At 42.8% G+C, this 19,358-nt stretch overlaps 1 protein-coding gene across 6 annotated transcripts; it reads right to left on the bottom strand.

The window, feature by feature from the left end:
• On the bottom strand, positions 1-19,084 carry TMEM170A (transmembrane protein 170A). Of its 6 annotated transcripts, none has more exons than XM_025426857.3 (3): positions 18,789-19,084; positions 6,250-6,351; positions 1-3,439 (listed from the first exon to the last, which is right to left on the bottom strand). In XM_025426857.3, the coding sequence occupies exons 1-3, from the start codon at positions 18,919-18,921 to the stop codon at positions 3,309-3,311; spliced, it is 366 nt and encodes a 121-aa protein (XP_025282642.1). In that variant the 5' UTR covers positions 18,922-19,084; the 3' UTR covers positions 1-3,308. The 6 variants fall into 6 exon arrangements, with proteins under 6 accessions (XP_025282642.1, XP_025282641.1, XP_025282646.1 ...); XM_025426856.3 differs by having other exon boundaries at positions 6,181-6,351; positions 18,789-19,082; XM_025426861.3 differs by lacking the exon at positions 18,789-19,084 and adding an exon at positions 17,946-18,221.
• Positions 19,085-19,358: the final 274 nt, after the last annotated feature.

The raw sequence follows: 19,358 nt of genomic DNA, 5'->3' as shown, positions 1-19,358 counted from the left end.
TAACAGAATTGAAATTCTTTATTGATAAACATTTTACCAGAATTAGAAATGTCAGTAGAAAAATAAAATTTAAATAATTTCCATCGTACAAAGATTTGATCATTTTGACTGTGGCAGTTAGTGAAATAATCTCATACAAAAGTTAAGCTGATTTTCATCACAACCAGCCTAACAGTGCACAAAACAGAAACACACGGTCACAAAACTTTCTGCGTTTGTGTGGATAGCTGATGGCACCAAGGCTTCACATTCCAGGAAATGGTGTCTTAGGCAAGCTTGGTATGCACTGCAGTTGTATTAAGAATTTAATTCAAACCAGAGCAGTCAGAAAGGACACTGAAATCAGAAGCTAACATATAATTTAAGATTTAAAAAAACATAAGGAATGGTTTAGTTATTTGCATCAACTTCTCCCTGGTTTAAACATTTCCTAAGAAGCAATGTTTTGCTGCAAAATTAAAAAATGAGTTAAGAGCACAAAGAGACATTCTTTTCTTGGAATATTTATTACACATTTGTATATGGACTTGTCTTCATGAAATGCCTTCATCCCAAACCCCCATATTAAAGACTGCAACTTTAATGGTTGAGAGCTGCCTCCTTCTCTCCTGCATAAAAAACATTAAAAAAAAAAAAAAAAAAAAAAGGAAAAGTAGATGTCCAGCTGGGAAGGGGTGGTTGCACAGAAAGCCAGTTGTTGGCAAAAATTCTTAAAAATTATATATGGTAAAGTAAAATGTTCAACACAAATGCAAATATTTTTCCACTTAAGTGACCACCCACAAATAATTGTGTATTTGAGAAATAAAAAAAAAAAAAGCCCAAAGAAAACTAGAGATTCTTTATATCATTCAAATAGTTTCTCCTTAAAAACATTTCAAGCTATAAAGCTCAATGCATATGAAGGTCTATATAAATTTATTCACAGGAGGATGTTAATATATTGGAGTGGATGAAATCCTCAATAATTTGAAGATACATCTTATATTTGAAGTTTTTAAAAAATGGATAACCATAGTACAGCAAAGAAACAGATGGAAACAAAAACATCTTTCAAAATGCATTAATTTTTTTGTCTTAGCTCTAATAACCAAATATTTAAATCATCAATCAATACGTTCAAAAATTAGTATTCAGGGGGAGAGGCCTAACAACCATAGGTCTATATGTTCAATTCGAAAAATTCTATCCAAAAGAATGTTTTAGGTGAGAATTCTAATAAGAGGCATACTTCAAGGGAGATGATTGTAATCATTTGCTAGAACAAAAGATAAGAATGTCTCAAATGTATTAAAGTGAAGAGCTACTTTGCAAAATCACAGCTCCTTGAACTGAAAAATGGTGAGTCTTATTTAGAGACTTAGGGGCTCCTAGCTGGCTCAGCCAGTGGAGTATCCGACGCTTGATCTTAGAATCGTGAGTTCAAGCCCCACACTGGTCACAGAGAGAACTTAAAACTAAAATCTTGGGGCATCTGGGTGGCTCAGTTGGTTAAGTGTCTGCCTTTGGCTCAGGTTCCTGATCTCAGGGTCCTGGGATTCAGCCCCATGTCTCTGCCGCTCCTCCCTCTGCCCCTCCCCTTATGTATGTGCGTGCGCTCTCTTTCAAATAAATAAAGAAGATCTTATAAAATAAAATCTTTAAGAAAAAGACTTAAAGTTTGCTTGAAAGATTTTGAGCACTGAAGAGCATTCCTTTTTTGGGAATTTATAAAAACATTTGCTGGCATTCCAAGCCTACTTATAACTTTCCACCTGGTCTGAGCATATGTCACTATAATTTTGCTAAGTAGTCTAATGGCTTCTTAGTTAAAGAGAAAGTGTCCAATTAATTTTCTGTGATCTCTTTCCCTTTTGACTTTCCCTGGTTAGTTGGTCCTTCTGGCTATTTTTAATCAGAAGCCGGAGCACATGTTGCTTTAAATGGAACGGATGTGTTTGTGTGTAGATGACCTGTGGGCTGTTAGCCTCACTGTTACAATGAAAACTTTTCTTTAAAAACATCAGATTTAATGATCAGAAACTATTCTGAACCAGAGAACAAGGACTGTATTCCATTTAACACAGTTGAGGTGGTAAGGATCAAGGTAGACAATTTTTGCAATCATTTCACTTTTGAAGGTCACAGTTTTCAGGCCTTTTAATGAAAAAGAAAGTTAGGCAGTAGAAGAAAAATTAAGATAGCTAAAATTGGGTTTAAGAAACTTGATGTTTAATTCTCTGTAAGGATATACATTCTTTTAAAGGGAAATATAAATGTGGAAGCATATCTGAAAATTAAACTTTAGGCACTTTCTGGGAGTGACACCAATACTGTAAAAGTGGTAATCACAGTAAGACCAGGAAATTAATAACCACTAAGTCTAGTTTAAGCTGCATTTCTACAATTTCAACCAAAGTCACTAAGAAAAACTATAGCAGAATGTTTAAAAAAAATTTTTTTGGTACCTCAATGTCCAAAGAGCATTCTAGCCAACCTGGCTTAAAATTTTGAACTCAAGTTATTTAATAGGGTATGTTCTCAATTCAACTAAACAAAGTCAATAGAATGAAAGTGATGAGAAAAGGGATACAGGTATTCTGGGGGGGAAAGTCTCAATTAGCTAGCTTATTCTGATAAAATATACAAAACAACAAATTCACATCTCTTAAAATATATTAAGTAATCAGAGGTCAAGATAGTTATCCATAAAATGTCACATCATCTTTTTCTTTCAACAGTGCAAATGAAGCCACTACTTGTGTTGTAGGATTTTTTTTCCTATTACATTTTACCAAATTTGTTCTCAAAGCTCTACTCAACCAAAACCTACTTGGCACTTAATGTCATTCAGATGTAGTGAAAAAAGAGCCTGCCAAAGATTAATCAGGTTAGATTTTAGTACAGTATAGTACAGTATACTCTGCTCAGAAAGAAACCAGTATTTTTCATAGCTTCTCTGAAATATGCAACACTACATTTTCTCACAGAATATTGTAAATTGCAGTGTGAAAGATGTCAACCCAGAAACACTGTTGACCTAGCATGGGTAAAGGTGCACCTGTAAAACTGCTTAAATTAAACTTTAAAAAAGGACAAAAAAAGCGCTAAGAAACTCAATTTGTTTTGGTTGAGAACAATTGGAGTCCAGAAAGATCTTCAATTCCTGGAGCTTCAAACTGAAGAAAGGGCTGAGATGTCATTTTTCATATACTTCTTCATCCAAGTTTCTTCCATTTGAAGAATTAAGAAAACACTACATTCCATAATGTATTCTTTTTGAGGATTCCGTAAAACTTAGGTTCAGTATCATGACATAAGGCTATCCACTATAGAGTAGCTAAAACCCGTAAAAAGGAGACCACCACTACACAAAACGTCTGTCCAGTGCCCAAGGTGAGGGCTTCAAATGGTATCATTTCCTTTCCTGCTGCTCGGTACACTCCAGCAATTGCAGCACCTGTTCAAAAATTCAAGAGGTGTTAAAAAAAAAAAATCAAGGTTAATATAATCAGGAAAATATAGCACTTAAAATCCTATTGTACGTAGAATGTTCTGGATTGTTTTACATTAAAATTTAAATATTGTAGAAATGTTTTCTTTTCCTTATACTTTTTTTGCTGCCTACTCTAGGGTTTTAAGTATTCCCCATACAATTTGCAAATCTCTTAGTGCTTTTAGATGTTGAAAAGTGAGTTCTTAAAACTGAGACTCCTAGATTCACTGAATAAAATAATCTGGAAGTCATAACCAAAAGCACAAAGATATAGCAATTTCCACACGACCCAATTACAAATTCAGAAATATCTCTTCTTTGCCATGCTTAGCATTTAACAGGTACCTAAAAAAAATCCCGGTAATGAATGCCAACAAAGCTTCTATGTGAGACTAAGCAAGAAATATTTCAGAAGCCACAGGGAATCCTCAATCCACCCTCTACTGTACTCAGAATTTCCCTCTCAAAGTGGATAGAGGAGGGAGCAGAGGATGAGAAAAGGAGAGGATGGCTCTACACTTGTGAAGTTGTTATTAATGGTATGAGGGGAGAGTTCCTAAGGGGATCCTTTCTGTTCCAGATATCATTGTTTTTATTATGTTAGTCACCACAACTTCCAAGAAACTGAATAAACCAAACACAAACATCTTAATCTCCCTAGAAACCCATCTGAATTGCTATAGGGACTCAGCATTGTACCGAGAAAGCCAAGAATTCATTAGCTGGACAAAAAATAGACCCAAAGTTCCCAAAGGATCCTCCTCTCAAAAATTGTTCCAAACAGATGCTCTTTGGTCAGTGTGTTCATTCACGCTAATATTTATTTACCTCTACGTCTGATAAGGGATGATCCCTATTCTCATCAATGTTCAGAACCAAGCCGAGACTCAGAAAGCATAAGCATGAACCAAACTTTGAATAATACAATATATAGCATCTCAAATCAAACGTCTACACATTTTATACCTGGGATATGAAAGCATATTAACACATTTGAAGAAAGAGAGCAAATTAACCATTATCTGTATCGTTGCCTGGAACACCTGTGACTTTGAACAGTCAGTCTCCAGTGGCTAGGCATATACATACTGTTATTAACATCTGCAACAAACCCATTTCATCAGACCCTTCGTAGTTCAGCTCCAAAGAGAGTGGGCTAGGTAGAAAGAAGTGTGAGAAATTTGAAGTAGGCCCTAAAGTGGGGTCTGGATGATGAGGTAGGGAAGAAAGGGAAAAGCTGGCCATGGGGAGCAGCAAAACGGGAAAGAGACTCTATTCATACTGGAGTCTTAAAAATAGAACGGACAGGCTTAGTGCACAGTTTCTAAGTGTTCGGTATTATATTAAGTTCTTTAAACATTTCCTTTTATCATCACACAGCATCCGAGGTGGATGGTATTATTCTTATTTTACTGATGAGAAATCTGAGACAGGCCCTAGGAGCCAGGAGTCCAACAAGGAAACTGGAGCAGGTCTCTCAAGAGCAGCAGCAGGTGATATAGTTAAAAATACTATATAAAGCCAGTTATGGAAACCTTAATGCAGACCGGAGAAAACTGGCCTCTTCCTCTTTTTACCACAAACTTTTCATCACCTACAGAACACATAGAAATGAGGCCACTTTATCCCCCCAAAAAAACTCAAGTCAAAGAAAAGACAGAGGGACAGTTCTGTAGAACTCAAGACTTAAATTCATACATTACAAATTAGGAGGAACATTATGTTTCTATTTTTTAAGCATATATTTGTTTACATACATACCAAGAAAAACGTCTGAAAGCATATACCAAAATGCAAATTGTGGCTTTCACTAAGGGATGTGATAATGGAGTGTTTTTATTTTTTTTATTTTTTATTTTTTATTTTTTTAAAGATTTTATTTATTTATTCATGATAGTCACAGAGAGAGAGAGAGAGAGGCAGAGACACAGGCAGAGGGAGAAGCAGGCTCCATGCAGGGAGCCCGACGTGGGACTCGATCCCGAGTCTCCAGGATCGCGCCCTGGGCCAAAGGCAGGCACCAAACCACTGCGCCACCCAGGGATCCCCGATAATGGAGTGTTTTTAGTTTTGCTTCCTTAAAATTTTTAAATTATATATGATATTTATACTTAATTGAGCTTAAAAATGATTTAAACTTATTCTCATCTTTGTGACATGACTAAAAGTCAAATGATTTTTTAAAAAAAGAAGTAAAAATAATGTATTTGTTATATCAATTTTTATTCAGAAAGTTCTGAGAGGGGTTTTGGAAAAACACTAGAAGACAAATCAGGTACTTGTCTAAACAAGAATTCTTGTCATTGGAATTAGTCTTCCATCCCTCAAGTGACCACTTGAATGAGAAGAAACTCATCAAAAATCTTGGCATGCCACCAGTTAATTGATAGATAGCGGACAAGAAAGAAGCAGTAGCTTCCAAAAACATAAACAGCTTCTCTTACTAGTAACCTATCTCACAAAACCTCATCTGGCTTACATGAAAGATACGAGACAATATAACTTAGGAAATCAAAGATGTTAGCCAAATAATGGGCAGAGGTGGGATTAAAGGTAAGAAAAAAAACAAGACACTAAAAAAAGGGCCCGTGGTTAAAAGCCACTTTTTTTTTTCATTTTACTGAGACATGTTTCTAAAATGGATCCAGAAATTAAGTAACTAGTCATATGAAACGTTTTGACTGGTATTTTAATGTCTAACATACTTGTCAAGATTCCAGCAGTAATTGGTCCCACGATGCCCATCAACAGGATGCTTACAGACATGAACCTACCATATTTGTGATGTCTGAGGGTGAAGAGGGCCAGTAATCCAGCAGGGACATGGAAGAAGAGAGAGGACACCAGTGCCCACAGGAACACACCATACCACATCTCTACAAGGGAAAGCAAAGAAAGGTTGTAAGCCACCGACCTTCCTAGCACACTGATTACCAGGGGCTAGTCATCATACCCGCTTATTTCATTTTCAAAGCCATCCAGGTGCAGTGTAGGTTCATCAGTCAAACATTCAAATATTGATGGTTCCAGAGGGATCAGCAAACTACGGCTCACACGCCACCAGCTTGTTTTGTGCATAAATTCTTACTGTAACACAGTTGTGCCCATTCATTTAAGTCTTGCCTATGGCCACTTTCAAGCTACAAGAGCAGAGCTGAAACAGAGCCCGAAATATTTAGTATATGGCCGTTTCCAGAGTAAGTGGGTCAACCTCTAAAGTGGCTAATCATTTTAGTCTTTTAAAATGAAAAATGTATACGATTTTACTCATTCAACAATCATTTTCAAGACAAAGCAGTAAATATCAGTCCACTGCCTCTTAGAATAGCAAAGTTCCTTAAGATATGAAATAAACACCAGAAAATAGGAGTGTCTGGCTTAGAGACAAATGGCATATAGTGATGGAGGAGCCAGTTCCTATGGGGAATGTCTAATTAACTTTTAAGATGACTGCAATTCAGGCAATGTTAAAATATTTGATAACCAATGTGTGAGTCCCCTCGGAAAACAGAAAAAAGGAGGAGATAACAACCATCCTGCCGTCATGACTTTGCAATCTGGAAAACAGCACACATAGCAATTTCCCCCACTGAGCCCAGGCAAAGCTTTAGAATTCTCAAAATAGCCCTTTGGTGCCCACATGGATACAATGAAGGTGCCACGTCAGATAAAATCTGTTATCCATCCTTGCTTTGGAAGCAGGTAAGTAACAGGCAATTTCAGAGATCAGTAAACAGCCTAACTCAGCACTACGGTCATCCAGACCAGTTAACCCTTTATGGGGGGGGGTGGTGTGCAGTCCCGCGCATTGCAGGATATGGAGCAGCACCCCTGGCCTCTACCCTCTGCTATATGTCAGTAGCACCCTCTCCCCAGTTGCAACAATCAAATATATTTCCAGACTTTGCCAAATGTCCTGGGGTGGGGATGGGGGTCAAAAATCACCCCGATTAAAAACCACTGGTCTGACTGAACCAGAGGGTCTATAAAATTAAAAGCAGTTAAAACAAAGATGGGGGTGCCTGACTGGTTCAGTCAGTAGAGCATATGACTTTTGATCTCAGAATTGTGAGTTCAAGACCCACATTAGGCATGGAGCCTACTTTATTTTTTTTTTTACGATTTTATTTATTTATTCATGAAAGACATGGAGGAGAGAGGGAGGCAGAGACACAGGCAGAAGGAGAAGCAGGCTCCATGAAGGGAGCCCGATGTGGGACTCGATCCCAGGACTCTGGGATCACACCCTGGGCTGAAGGTAGGCTAAACCACTGAGCCACCCAGGGATTCCCATGGAGCCTACTTTAAAAAAAAAGCTACAGAGACAGATGAGGTCATGTTATAGTGGGTTTTGAAGGCCAGACTAAAGACTTCAATGTGAGAGCCCTAGAAGCACCATTAAAGGTTCTAAGCAGTAAAGAGTCATCAGGACATTATGTCAAAGGCCCCACCTTACAGAATACAGACCAGAAAACCTTACTGAAGGGTAATTTAGGAGTGTACATCCAAAAAATTCCAGTGTGCATGCCCTTTGCCACAGTGACTTTACTTCCAGGAATACCACCTGTAGGGATACACCTGCAGGTGAGGGCAGAGGTACGAGGTGTTCCAAGCAGCACGATCTCTCATGGCAAAGGCTAGACATCAACTGCTTGCACGTCAATGTAGGACCTGTCAAATACATTTTGGTGCACCCACATAATGTAACACTACACAATCACATGAAAATATGGGATAGATATTTATATACTGAAGGGATAAGATGCCCAAGACACAGTGGGAAGTAAAAAAAAAAAAAAAAAAAAAAAGCAAGCTGCAGAATAGTATATAGAAAAAGATCCTGTTTTTGTAAAAACAAAACAAAAGAAACAAACAAACATGTGTCTGTAAATAATTCTATGTACTCCAGAGAAGAGTCTGGACATAGGTGCATTTAATAAATATTTACACATGAGCAGGCCCTCTTCTAAGTGCTTTACAATCTTAACACAAGCAATCCTGTCACAAATTTATGAGGCACAGATCCCGAATATCCCTGGTTCCTAGATGAGGAAACAGAGGCAGAGGGGGGAAAGGAACTTCCTGGAGTCTATATACTGCTGGTGAGCCCACACTGCCAGCAGGAGGCAGAGCCCTGTTGGAGTCTAGTTGGAGCCCGGTTGGAGCCTGACACCCGAGGCCATGCTCTCATTCTCTATGCTGTCTCGTGCTGTACAGCAAGCAACAGAAAAGTGTTATTTCTGGGGAGTGGGATAGGTTGGGGGAGTACTGATAACCTTTCTTTTACTTTGACTGTTTTTTCTCTTTTTTAATTGTGAGAAGTCCAATGCAGGGCTTGAACTCATGGCCCTGCAATCAAGACCTGAGCCAAGATCAAGTGCGGACTGCTTAACTGACTGAGCCACCCAGGAGCCCCTACTTTCATTTTTTAAAAAAAGCTTTTCTAGCTGCTTATTGGCTTTTACAAAATTACTATAAAAAACACTAGAAAAAGAAAAAAAGAGCCTTTGTTTCTAAAAGAGCAGTTCAGGAAGGCTGATCTGATCAGAATGAACAATTACAGAGACAATCAGGAGCACCACTGGGCCTGGGGATGGTGAAGAGCAGGAAGGGGAGGATCACAGGCTTTTCTCAAAGTTGTATCTGAAGCTGTACTCGAAGCAGTTGTAAGGATTACTGCTGTGCATGCTTTCTTTCCAGATTATTTCTGAATTGTTGGGGGTGGGAGATTAAGAGTGGAGGCCAAATCCCTTCAAGCCACCACTGACAGCATTGTCACTGATGACTGTTTGAATTCTCAGTGTTCATTCTGACTCACAAAGTTTCAATTAATACCATATTCTGCGGCACCTGGGGGGCTCAGTGGTTGTTGAACCCTTCAGCTCAGGTCATGATCCCAGGGTCCTGGGATAGAGCCCCACATCAGGCTCGTTGCAGGGAGCCTGCTTCTCCCTCTGGCTGTGTCTCTGCCCTTCTCTGTTTCTTATGAATAAATAAATAAACCTTAAAAAAAAAAAAACATATTCTACACATACCTAAATTAGGACACCTAGTCCAAGTTTGGATGAAAGGCTCCAAGTGAAAGTATCAGGCATGCCCCATCTAGGGCTCAAGGCTTATTAAAAATAACAAATGGGGATCCCTGGGTGGCGCAGCGGTTTGGCACCTGCCTTTGGCCCAGGGCGCGATCCTGGAGACCCGGGATCGAGTCCCACGTCGGGCTCCCGGTGCATGGAGCCTGCTTCTCCCTCTGCCTGTGTCTCTGCCTCCCTCTCTCTCTCTCTCTGTGACTATCATAAATAACTAAAAATAAATAAATAAATAAAAAATAACAAACGGGGCAGCCCAAATGGCTCAGTGGTTTAGTGCCACCTTCAGCCCAGGGTATGATCCTGGAGACCCGGGATCGAGTTCCACGCCAGGCTCCCTGCATGGAGCCTGCTTCTCCCTCTGCCTGTGTCTGTTCCTCTCTCTCTTGCTCTGTGTGTCTCTCATGAATAAATAAATAAAATCTTTTTAAAAAATTTTTAAATAAAAAATAAAAATAAATAAAAATAACAAACGACTATGGGCACTTGGGTGGCTCAGTCGGTTAAGCATCTGCCTTCAGCTCAGGTCACGATCTCAGGGTCCTGGGATCAAACCCCATGAAGGGCTCTCTGCTCAGCTCAGCAGGGAGCCTGTTTGTCCCTCTCTTTCTGCCCCTTTCACCCTGCTCTCTCAAATAAATACATAAAATCTTTAAAAAAAAAATGAGGGTGTTTTGGCACTCTGGTAAAAAGCTCTTAGCTAGCTATAAAAAGTTTCAAACCATTTGTGAAACTTTTTTTTTTTTTTTGCTGAACAAGATAGATTTTCAGAATAATTTAATAATACTGTTGAAACTGGTTCTTTTTGATGGTTTGGGAAATTCTGCTAAACCAAGTTAGATGATGCAACATGGAGCATAGAGTGATTCAAATAGGTAAGGTCCCAAGCTTAAAAATTAAATATGCATAATGTAAGAAACTAATACGTTTAAAAAATATATATACATATACTAATTAACTACTGTCCCTCTGCCAAAGAAAAAAAGACACCTTTCCAGTCCATAGTGTTGATCAGAAATTGTAGGCAGGGTTCTCAATTCTCAGGGTTTGAGCCCCGTTCTCCTTGGAAACAGACCTATACTAATGCAGCTTCCGTTCCTGTCTCAGGCCAGAGCTCCTCTCACTTCCACAACTTAGGAGACTCACCCTCTCTTCTTGGCAGCAGCTCGCAGAGGTTGCACTGTCTAGCATCCAGATACTGTCCCTCCAATAAATGTGCACCCGCCAGAGCTTTTGTACTCACAGATCCCTCCTGGCTGGGCAGCCAATGTGCACTCTGGCTCAGTGAGCTGTCTGGTCTTCCCAGCCTAACCGTCCCCCCCACTGCCCCACACTCCCCCACCCCATCACCACCTACTGCCAGCTTGACCCCAGGCCATGAACAGCACCATGCCGTACCCTTCCAGAGCAGTAACCCCATCTTCAATCCCACAGCCCTTACTAGCTACTCAGATCACTCACAGACTCACCTCCATTCCACCACCTAGTCTGCTAAACCTTATGGTGGCACCAGGAACACCACTGTTCCAGGGTGGACAGAGGGATGCAAATCTGCCTCTGAGCACTCAGAGCAGTTGCCGTACTGGTTGCTGGCTGCCACAACTGACTTGAGACCCCACCAGTGACCTGACTCCATTCTCAGGTCCTGCTGGAGGTCCCCAAGTTTTAGAGGTAAGAACTGCTTTCCGTAGCAACTCAAGGCACTGCTAGAGACTGGCTTCACACTGGATGCCATTGAGCCATTAGGACAGTGAACTGGGAGGGGAGGCCTAGACCCACTAAGACACACCAACTCACAACTTCCATAAAAGTGGGTCCGATATGGGCAGCCTGGGTGGCTCAGTGGTTGCTACCTTCAGCCCAGGGTGTGATCCTGGAGACCCGGGATACAGTCCCAGATGGGGCTCCCTGCATGGAGCCTGCTTCTCCCTCTGCCTGTGTCTCTGCCTCTCTCTCTCTCTCTCTGTCTGTCATCTCTCATGAATAAATAAATAAAATCTTAAAAAAAAAAAAAAAGTGGGTCCAATAGGATAAGGCCTTATAAGAAGAGAAAGAGATCTCTCTCTCTCTCTCTTCCCTGTCGTCTCCCTCTCTCTCTCCCTGCCATGCGAGGACATAGCGAGATAGAGGGCACTCAATACAACATGGCCATGCTGGCACCCTGATCTTGGACTTCCAGGATCCAGAACTGTGAGATAATAAGTTTCTGTTATTTAAACCACTCAACATAGGGCATTTTGTTACAGCAGCCTAAGCAGACTAAGACACCAACACTCACTTATTTCCAATCTCCCTGGAGAACAGCATCTGCCCAAGGAGGATTGCTAGGCCACCATCTACATCTCCAGTTTCCTATAAGCTGAAAGGCCTATTTGTAAACAAGGATGAGCATGGCAGGTCAGCACTTCCCTGAGTTTCTGAGAAGGGGACACACACTGCACCCTCCTACAACCTTGAGCTGCATCCATTAGCTACCTCAGTGCCTACACATTTTATATAGCGTCACTTAAGTCACATTAAATAGAAAAAAAAGGCTTTATTATGTTAGATGAGTAGTATAGTTTATAAAACACTTTTCAGATAGATGAGATTATTACAGGACTCTTAATAGCAAAGGCAAACCTCGATCAATAAAACACTTAAAAGAAAACTAAGTGATTTTCCTTTAACCTACTGTACCTTAATTTGCTATTTAATAGCTATTTATTGATCAACATATAGTACTTTTCATTTCTCTGGTTCAACACGCTGTCAAAAATCTGTGTCTACATATCTTACGGCGTTTCTTTGTTCACTATTTCAAATCAAGTGCATTATCTTCAGCTTTGCCTCCTCTGACAGTTAAAGTCACATCACTTCCCCCTTTATGTTGAAGTATAAAGCAGATAAGTTATCTGTAACAAAAAAATTATAAGGGGACACCTGGGTGGCTCAGTGGTTGAGCAGCTCAGGTCATGAACCTGGGGTCCTGGGATTGAGTCCTGCATCAGGCTCCCCATAGGGAGCCTGCTTCTCCCTCTGCCTATGTCTCTGCCTCTGTGTGTCTCCCATGAATAAAGAAATAAAATCTTTAAAAAAATTTATAAGGGGAAATCAGATTAAGCACTAGTGACAGAATGGGCTCCAAAGATGTCCACACTCATCCCCAGAGCCTGTGCATAGGTGGCAAAGGCAGTTTGCGAGTGTGATTACATTAGGGGTCCTGGAACAAGTGAGTGGCCTTGCTTCTCTGGGTAGGGCTAATGTAATGACAAGGATGCTTGCAGGAGGGAGGCAGAAGGGTCAGAGAGATTTGAAGATGCTCTGCTGCTGGCTTTAAAGACAAGGGGAGGGGCCGTGAGCCAAGGAGTATAGGCAACTTCCCACAGCTAGACAAGGGATGGAAACCAATTCTTCCAAGAGCCTTCAGAAGGAAAGCAGAACTGCTGACCCATTTGGGATTTCTGACCTCCAGGACTCTAAGATGATAAATCTGTGTTGTTTTCAGCCACTGAATTGTGGTAAGATGTTACAGGAGCAACAGCAAACTAATACAAGCACTAAGAGTCAATTCATTTGACAATCAAGTATTTACTGAGCCCACCGCATAGGATTCAGGCCCATCAATGAAATAAGACAAGACACAAGATGTGCCCACAAGGGGCTTATTATCTTTAAGAATCTGTTTTTCAGGAAGACATTTCAGTTAGATAAGCTACATAGGTTGCAGATTCTTCTAGGTGAGTTCTGTATTCTCAAAGGGGGTTAGCAATGGCTGGCTCCCCAGACCCTCTTACTTCCACAGCAGAGTCATCCAATTTCCAAGCAAGGCCTCAAGACCAACCTGGCCCCGATTAATAGCAGTGGAAGAAGCCTAAGCCAAGTGGGCAGGGTGAGGCTCAGCACTCAGCTATCCTTTTAGCTGGTCCCACTCTATTTTATGCTCCAGGTCAAACAACCATACGAACACAGTCAGCTCCTCTGAAGCCAGGGTTCTAAGTAGACCACATCAGTCCTCCCAGGAACTATAGTCCTACCTGGTCCTCAACTCAATGCTGAACTGCCTTGATACTAACTGCCCACCAGCCTACATCTCTCCACGCCATTCACTGTGAGACCCCTCCCTTACTGAACCCCCTACCTACCAGGGGGTCCATCTGTTCTCTTGCAAAATAATAAGAAATATATATATAGTTTTCTGCCCTAGTTCCTGACACAGGAACCTAAAACCCTTAAAATAGTGGTGCTGGGGGGCACCTGGGCAGTTCAGCCAGTTAAACATTAGGTCATGATCTCAGGTTTGTGAGACTGAGCCCCATGTTAGGCCCCACGCTCAGCAGGATTCTGTTTAAGCCCCATTCTTCCTCTGCCCTTCCCCCCACACGCACACATGCTCTTTCTCTCTAAAATAAATCTTTAAAAAAAAAAAATGTAGCACTAGAAAAATCTTTTGTTCTAATGTTTAGTCTTTGACCACGGTTTCTGTTACAGAACTCCTAAAATCCCTTGGAATTTCCAGACACTTCTTTTGTTCTCAGGACGGAACTCTTCGTGGGCTGCAAGGTGGTCACCAGAAAAAAATAGGTATTATAAGCATGGAAATTTCAGGCCCACCCTCTATTCTCTAAAAAGGGGAGAAGGGCTGGAAGCAGATTTAAGAATCAATCCTGGGTACACGATGAAGCCTCCATAAAATCCCAAAAGCACGGGATTCAGAGAACTTCCAGGTTCAGTGAATACACCTATGTGCAGGAGGGTGGCAGTCTCCCAACTGCACAGGGACAGAAGGTCCTTTGTTCAGAATCCCCTATGAACCTCACCCTACATATCTCTTTATCTGATGTTCATTTATATCCTTTAATATCCTGTGTCCTAAACTGGTGATCTAGCAGCTTTCCTGAATTGTGCGAGCTGCTCTAGAACTTAACCACGGAAGGGGGTCATAGCAATCTCCGGCTGAGAGCCAGCTGGTCAGAAGCACACAGGACAATCTGGACTTTTGGCTGGCATGTGAAGTGGGGAAATTGAGCCCTTAACCTGTGGGATCTGGTGCTAACTCCAGGGAGACAGCATACAAACTAAACTGAGCTGCAGGACACCCAACTAGTGTCACAGAACTGCTCGATGTGCAGAAAACCCATATAACTGCTGTCAGAATACTGGGAATGCGAGAATAGTGTGAGAATAAAAGAAAGCAGTGAGTTTTTCCTAGAGACCCTTCCACTCCTAACAGTGATGACCTGCCCACTGGGACTACCCACTGTGGGTTGCCACCTCTTTCCTGACACTACTGAGGGACTGCCTGCTCATCCCTGGTCGTGCCCATCTTGCCTGCCTCACCCCAGGGGTCTCTTGGTCCTAGCTTGGCTAGATCTTGTCTGCCCTGATCTGGCCTTCCAACTATTCTCCACACAAAGCCAGAAAGTCAGTGCTAATGAGGATGAAGTTGATAAAGTATTCTAAAGTTGCTTGTGGTGATGGTTGCAAACTCCGTTGATGCTAAAAATTGCTGAATTGTACACTTAAAAGAAAAAGTCCATCAGAGCATCCCTCCTCTGCTCAAAGCCCTACTACCCTTCGGAATCTGACCTCACCTCCGCCTTCCCACTTTGCCCACACTGTTCCATTCTCCTCAACAGCCTTCTTTATGTTTCCTAAACAAGCTCCTATTCCAGGGCTCTGAACCTACTGCGCCTTTGCTCAGAATGCTCTTCTCCCAATAGCTGTGTGTCTTGTCCCCCTTGTACTTCAGATTTCAGCTCCAATGGCATCATCATAGTGTCCCTGTGACCTTAAGACAGCATTCCACCCCTGACACACAAGACCCACCACTCATTGGCCCAACCGTCTTACACTCACCACTGACTGTTCCTTTCCATTCTTTTAATTTTATTTTCTTTCTATCCCCGTCAGAATGAAAGCTCCTTTGTTTTGTTCCCTACATTTTTACTTGGTACCTAGAGAAGGCAGGCAACAGACCTGAGTAAATATTAGTTGAGTGAATGAGTAAATAATTGGTCCAATTGTGACCCATTCTTTTTTGTTTTTTAAACTGTTGACCCATTCTTGACTCTAGCAATGGCACAACCAAAACACAAGTAGGTTTAACCATCACATACTTAATGTTCATATTAACAAAATTCATACCTTCAGAGAGTTAATACCATTCCTGTTAAAAGAAAAGGTCTGCCTTTCTTGGCATTCAGATTTGCCAAAAACTGATGACAACAACAAAAGAAATCTGAACAACTTGGAATAAGGAGGGTTAGGCAGAAATCTAAATGGCTAAATTGCAAGTGCAGGTAAAAAAAAAAAAAAAAATCAATTCAAAGCTTCCTGATAGTGACAAACCAGAGCATTCTAGAGCAGTGATTTTACCATAGTGACTTAGCATAAAGTGCAAATAACCTTTTCTGTGAGGCCAAAATAGGAACTATTCCAGATTCAGGTCAATGAATGGAACTCACTGTAAGCAGGCTTTGATGCCTCTAAAAGGATCACACTCCATGTGCCCAGAACATCTATTAGTCCAGTTGAAGATGAGACACAGCAGGGAGGCTATGTGTTTACCCATCACATTCAGATCAACTTGAGGTCAAGGGCTCTATCTCATGCATGTTTATACCCCCAGCCCAGAGTGTGCACTGGGCCAAATACATACTTCCTGAATGAAAAATTCCTAGTGATCGACACCTCCAAATTATACATCCACTGAAGCACCCATAAAATCATGTACATATGGCAGTTTCTTATTTTCAGAATAATTTCTGAAAGCAAAACAATTCTCATTGTCATAGCTACTATAACATACTGTTAAAACTACTGTCCCAAATCCACTTATCTCTGGCAACAAAAGCCAGACAGACTAAAGAGAATATTCCGTTTCAAAAAAACCTTGCATATGACTTATCACAAAAGGCTTAAGGTACCCTTTCTGTGGAGATCTGATAAACACCACCTTAACCAAACAATTATTAATAGCATTACTGATACTCCCTGATGTTCAATGTTTCCTGATGTAATGCAGTGGGAAATGGGCATCACCTATATAGATAATATTCTTTTCAGATTGACTTATTTTACAAGCAAGGAAAGGGAAAGAGAGAATCTCAAGGAGACTCCTGAGCACGGAGCCAGCAGGAGGCTCCATCTCACAATCCCAGGACCATGACCTGAGTCAAAATCAACAGTCACCGGCTTAAACGAATGAGCCACCCAAGTGCCCCTTGTATTCTAAACAAAAATGTTTATTTGAATGTAACCATGAAAAAGTAATCAGATAAACTTAGATTATGGGACTGTCTGGGAAATTAACAAAGACTCAAAAATATCAATCTCAAGAAACAAAGATGGAGTAACTGGTCTAGATTCAAGGAGACTAAAAAAGACAATAATTAAATGCAATGTGTTGATTAGATCTGGTTGGTTTTTTTTTTTTAATAAAAAAGCTAAAAGACATTATTCAGACAATTGGAAAATTTAAATAAGGCCTATACATTAGACAGCATTATTATTATTATTTTTAATTTTAAGTAGGCTCCACAACTAACACGGGGCTTGAACTCACAACCCTAAGAGTCACATGCTCTATGGATTGAGTCAGCCAGGTGCCCCTAGACACCATTATTTTATTAATGTTAAATTTCTTGGGTTTGATATGGATTTTTTCGCTAAGACAGGAAGTGGACTTGCTGTAAAACATGCTTAAGTATTAGGTGTCAGGCACCATCACTTAATAACTTCCTTTCAAATGGCTCTGTAGAAAGCAAAAATGTTTCTTCCTTTGAAATGGCTCTGTAGAAGGCAAAAGTATATACATATACATACACATACGTAATACGTGCATATATATGCATAGAGATGCAAAAACAATAAAAATATCAATAATGAGTCTAAGTAAAGAATATAGGTTCTTCATTATACTAGGACTTCACTTTTCCAGTATGTTTGGAAATTTCAAAGTAAGAGTTGGGTGGGAAAATAAGAAAACAAAAACAGGCTAATCTGGTCCAGCAGTACCTCCGGACTGCATGAACATTTCATTTTTTAGACAGTGTCTCCAGAATGCCCTACATTTCTGTTGTCACTGTCAAATGTGATTTTAGGTTTTGAAACAAAGTTGCCAGATTATCATTTTAGGTATCGTTCCAAACTAACATCTGCATCTGCCCCAACACGGTTATCATCAGTCGTCCGGGAAAACACTAGGCAGGTAATACACAGTAAGTCCCGGGTGTCCACTCAATGGCGCCTGGCAGTCGCTTCCCAGCGGTGAGAAATCACAGGTGCCTTGTTTATGACTGCAGTCAGGAATCCAGTCGTCCCTCCTTTGCGGGTCTCAGGCCCAGTTCTCGAATTGTTTACTAAGTCAAGATACCAGTCAGCTTTGCTGGACAACTCACCCTCGCCCTTCCATCGCCACTGTCGTGTCTCCTTGCCTTTAAAGTCCAACATCGAACTGTGCCCTCCCCTCAAAGCCTTTATCAGCCTTCCCAAGTAATTTCTCCTCCTCCTCGCTTTCTGAGCACGCTAGCTTTCCACCTCGTACTACAATCTTGAAAAACCCTTATACCAGGCCCAGCAGAAGCTCCAGTGGGCGTAAGAAGAAGGAAGAGGAATCTGTGTCAAAGATCTCAAACGCACGAGCGGGGGACTCGGCAACAGGTCTCGGAAAGGGATTCCTAGAAAGAGCAGCCGGGGGAGCGGGCGCCTCCGGACGGAGGTGCGAGCGGTCCGCACACAGCCTGCGGGGAGACCGCACGCCGAGGGAGAGGGAGGCTGCGCTCGGCCCCTCGGCCCGCCAGACGCTTCGGCGTCCGAGCAGACGGAGCAGCGCGGCCGGCACGCCCCACAGGGGCCCAAACAAGGAGGGGCGACCGCCTCCGGGGCTCCTTCGGGTCCCAGTGTGACCCGGGGGCGTCTGGAACCTCCAAAAGCAACATCAGTCCGGGCGGTGTCCGAGCTCCCTCCGCTGACCGGGCCCTCGCGGCCGCTCGCTCCGCTCGGGCTCCAGCGCCGCGGCGCAGTGACCCGCCCGCGGTGCCGGCGAGGAAGCGACCGCCGAAGGGCCATCGCCGCCGCCTCTCCACAGAGCGAGCGGGAACCCGCTTCCCGGACGGTAGGACCCCCCGGCGCAGGGCGCCCCCCCCATCACCCGCCCGCCCCCTGAGGAAGGGGCGCCTCGCGGGCCGGCGGCGGCGCCGAGGCGCGCACTGCGCAAGCGCGGCACGGGGCGGGGCCGGTACCTGGGAAGGAGCAGAGAGAAGTGGAGTTGGGGCACAGGGTCCCGTTGCCCACCCGCGGCACGAGCTTCAGGCTGAGGATCTGCTGCAGGAGCCCGGCCGACCCGCCGCTGCCGCCGCTCGCCTCGTGCTCCATCCCGCCGCCATTCACCGCAGAGAGCCGAGGAGAGCGTCCGAGGTGCTGTCGAGGCTCGCTAGCACTCACGGACTAGAGCGCTCCGCGCCTCCGCCGCCTCAGCGTCACCCTCGAATGGGGCCCTCTTCCTCCGGGCCCAACGGCGCGACCTAGTGAGGGGCCCTCCCTCCAATCACAGGGCGCCGCAGATGGCCGGGGGCGGGGCGAGGGTTGTTCCCGCCCCCGACGTTGCGTGCGGCTCTCCGAGACACGGCACCCGCGGGCTACGCCCCCTACTGGGCAAGTCTCTCCTGTCCATTAGGATGCGCTCTACTCTGCCCTTCTCTGCAGCGCCACCTATAAGAAAGTGGGGGAATTGCATACCGACCCCAGACCTGACACGTAGATTTGAAATGGATCTGGCGATGAGAACCTGGAGAAGGAGGCTGGAAGACAAT

The sequence above is a fragment of the Canis lupus genome, chromosome 5, assembly GCF_003254725.2.
Source record: "Canis lupus dingo isolate Sandy chromosome 5, ASM325472v2, whole genome shotgun sequence".
NCBI lineage: Eukaryota > Metazoa > Chordata > Mammalia > Carnivora > Canidae > Canis > Canis lupus.
This window is presented reverse-complemented; position numbering and strand designations above follow the sequence as displayed.

Bases quoted from the DNA above. Each gene is read 5' to 3' on its own strand.
- TMEM170A (XM_025426856.3), bottom strand. From the start codon at position 18,921: ATGGAGCACGAGGCGAGCGGCGGCAGCGGCGGGTCGGCCGGGCTCCTG. The intron at 6,352-18,788 runs GTACCGGCCCCG...TTTCCCTTGTAG, and splicing joins TTCTCTCTGCTCCTTCCCAG to AGATGTGGTATGGTGTGTTC. The intron at 3,440-6,180 runs GTATGTTAGACA...ATTTTTGAACAG, and splicing joins TACTGCTGGAATCTTGACAA to GTGCTGCAATTGCTGGAGTG.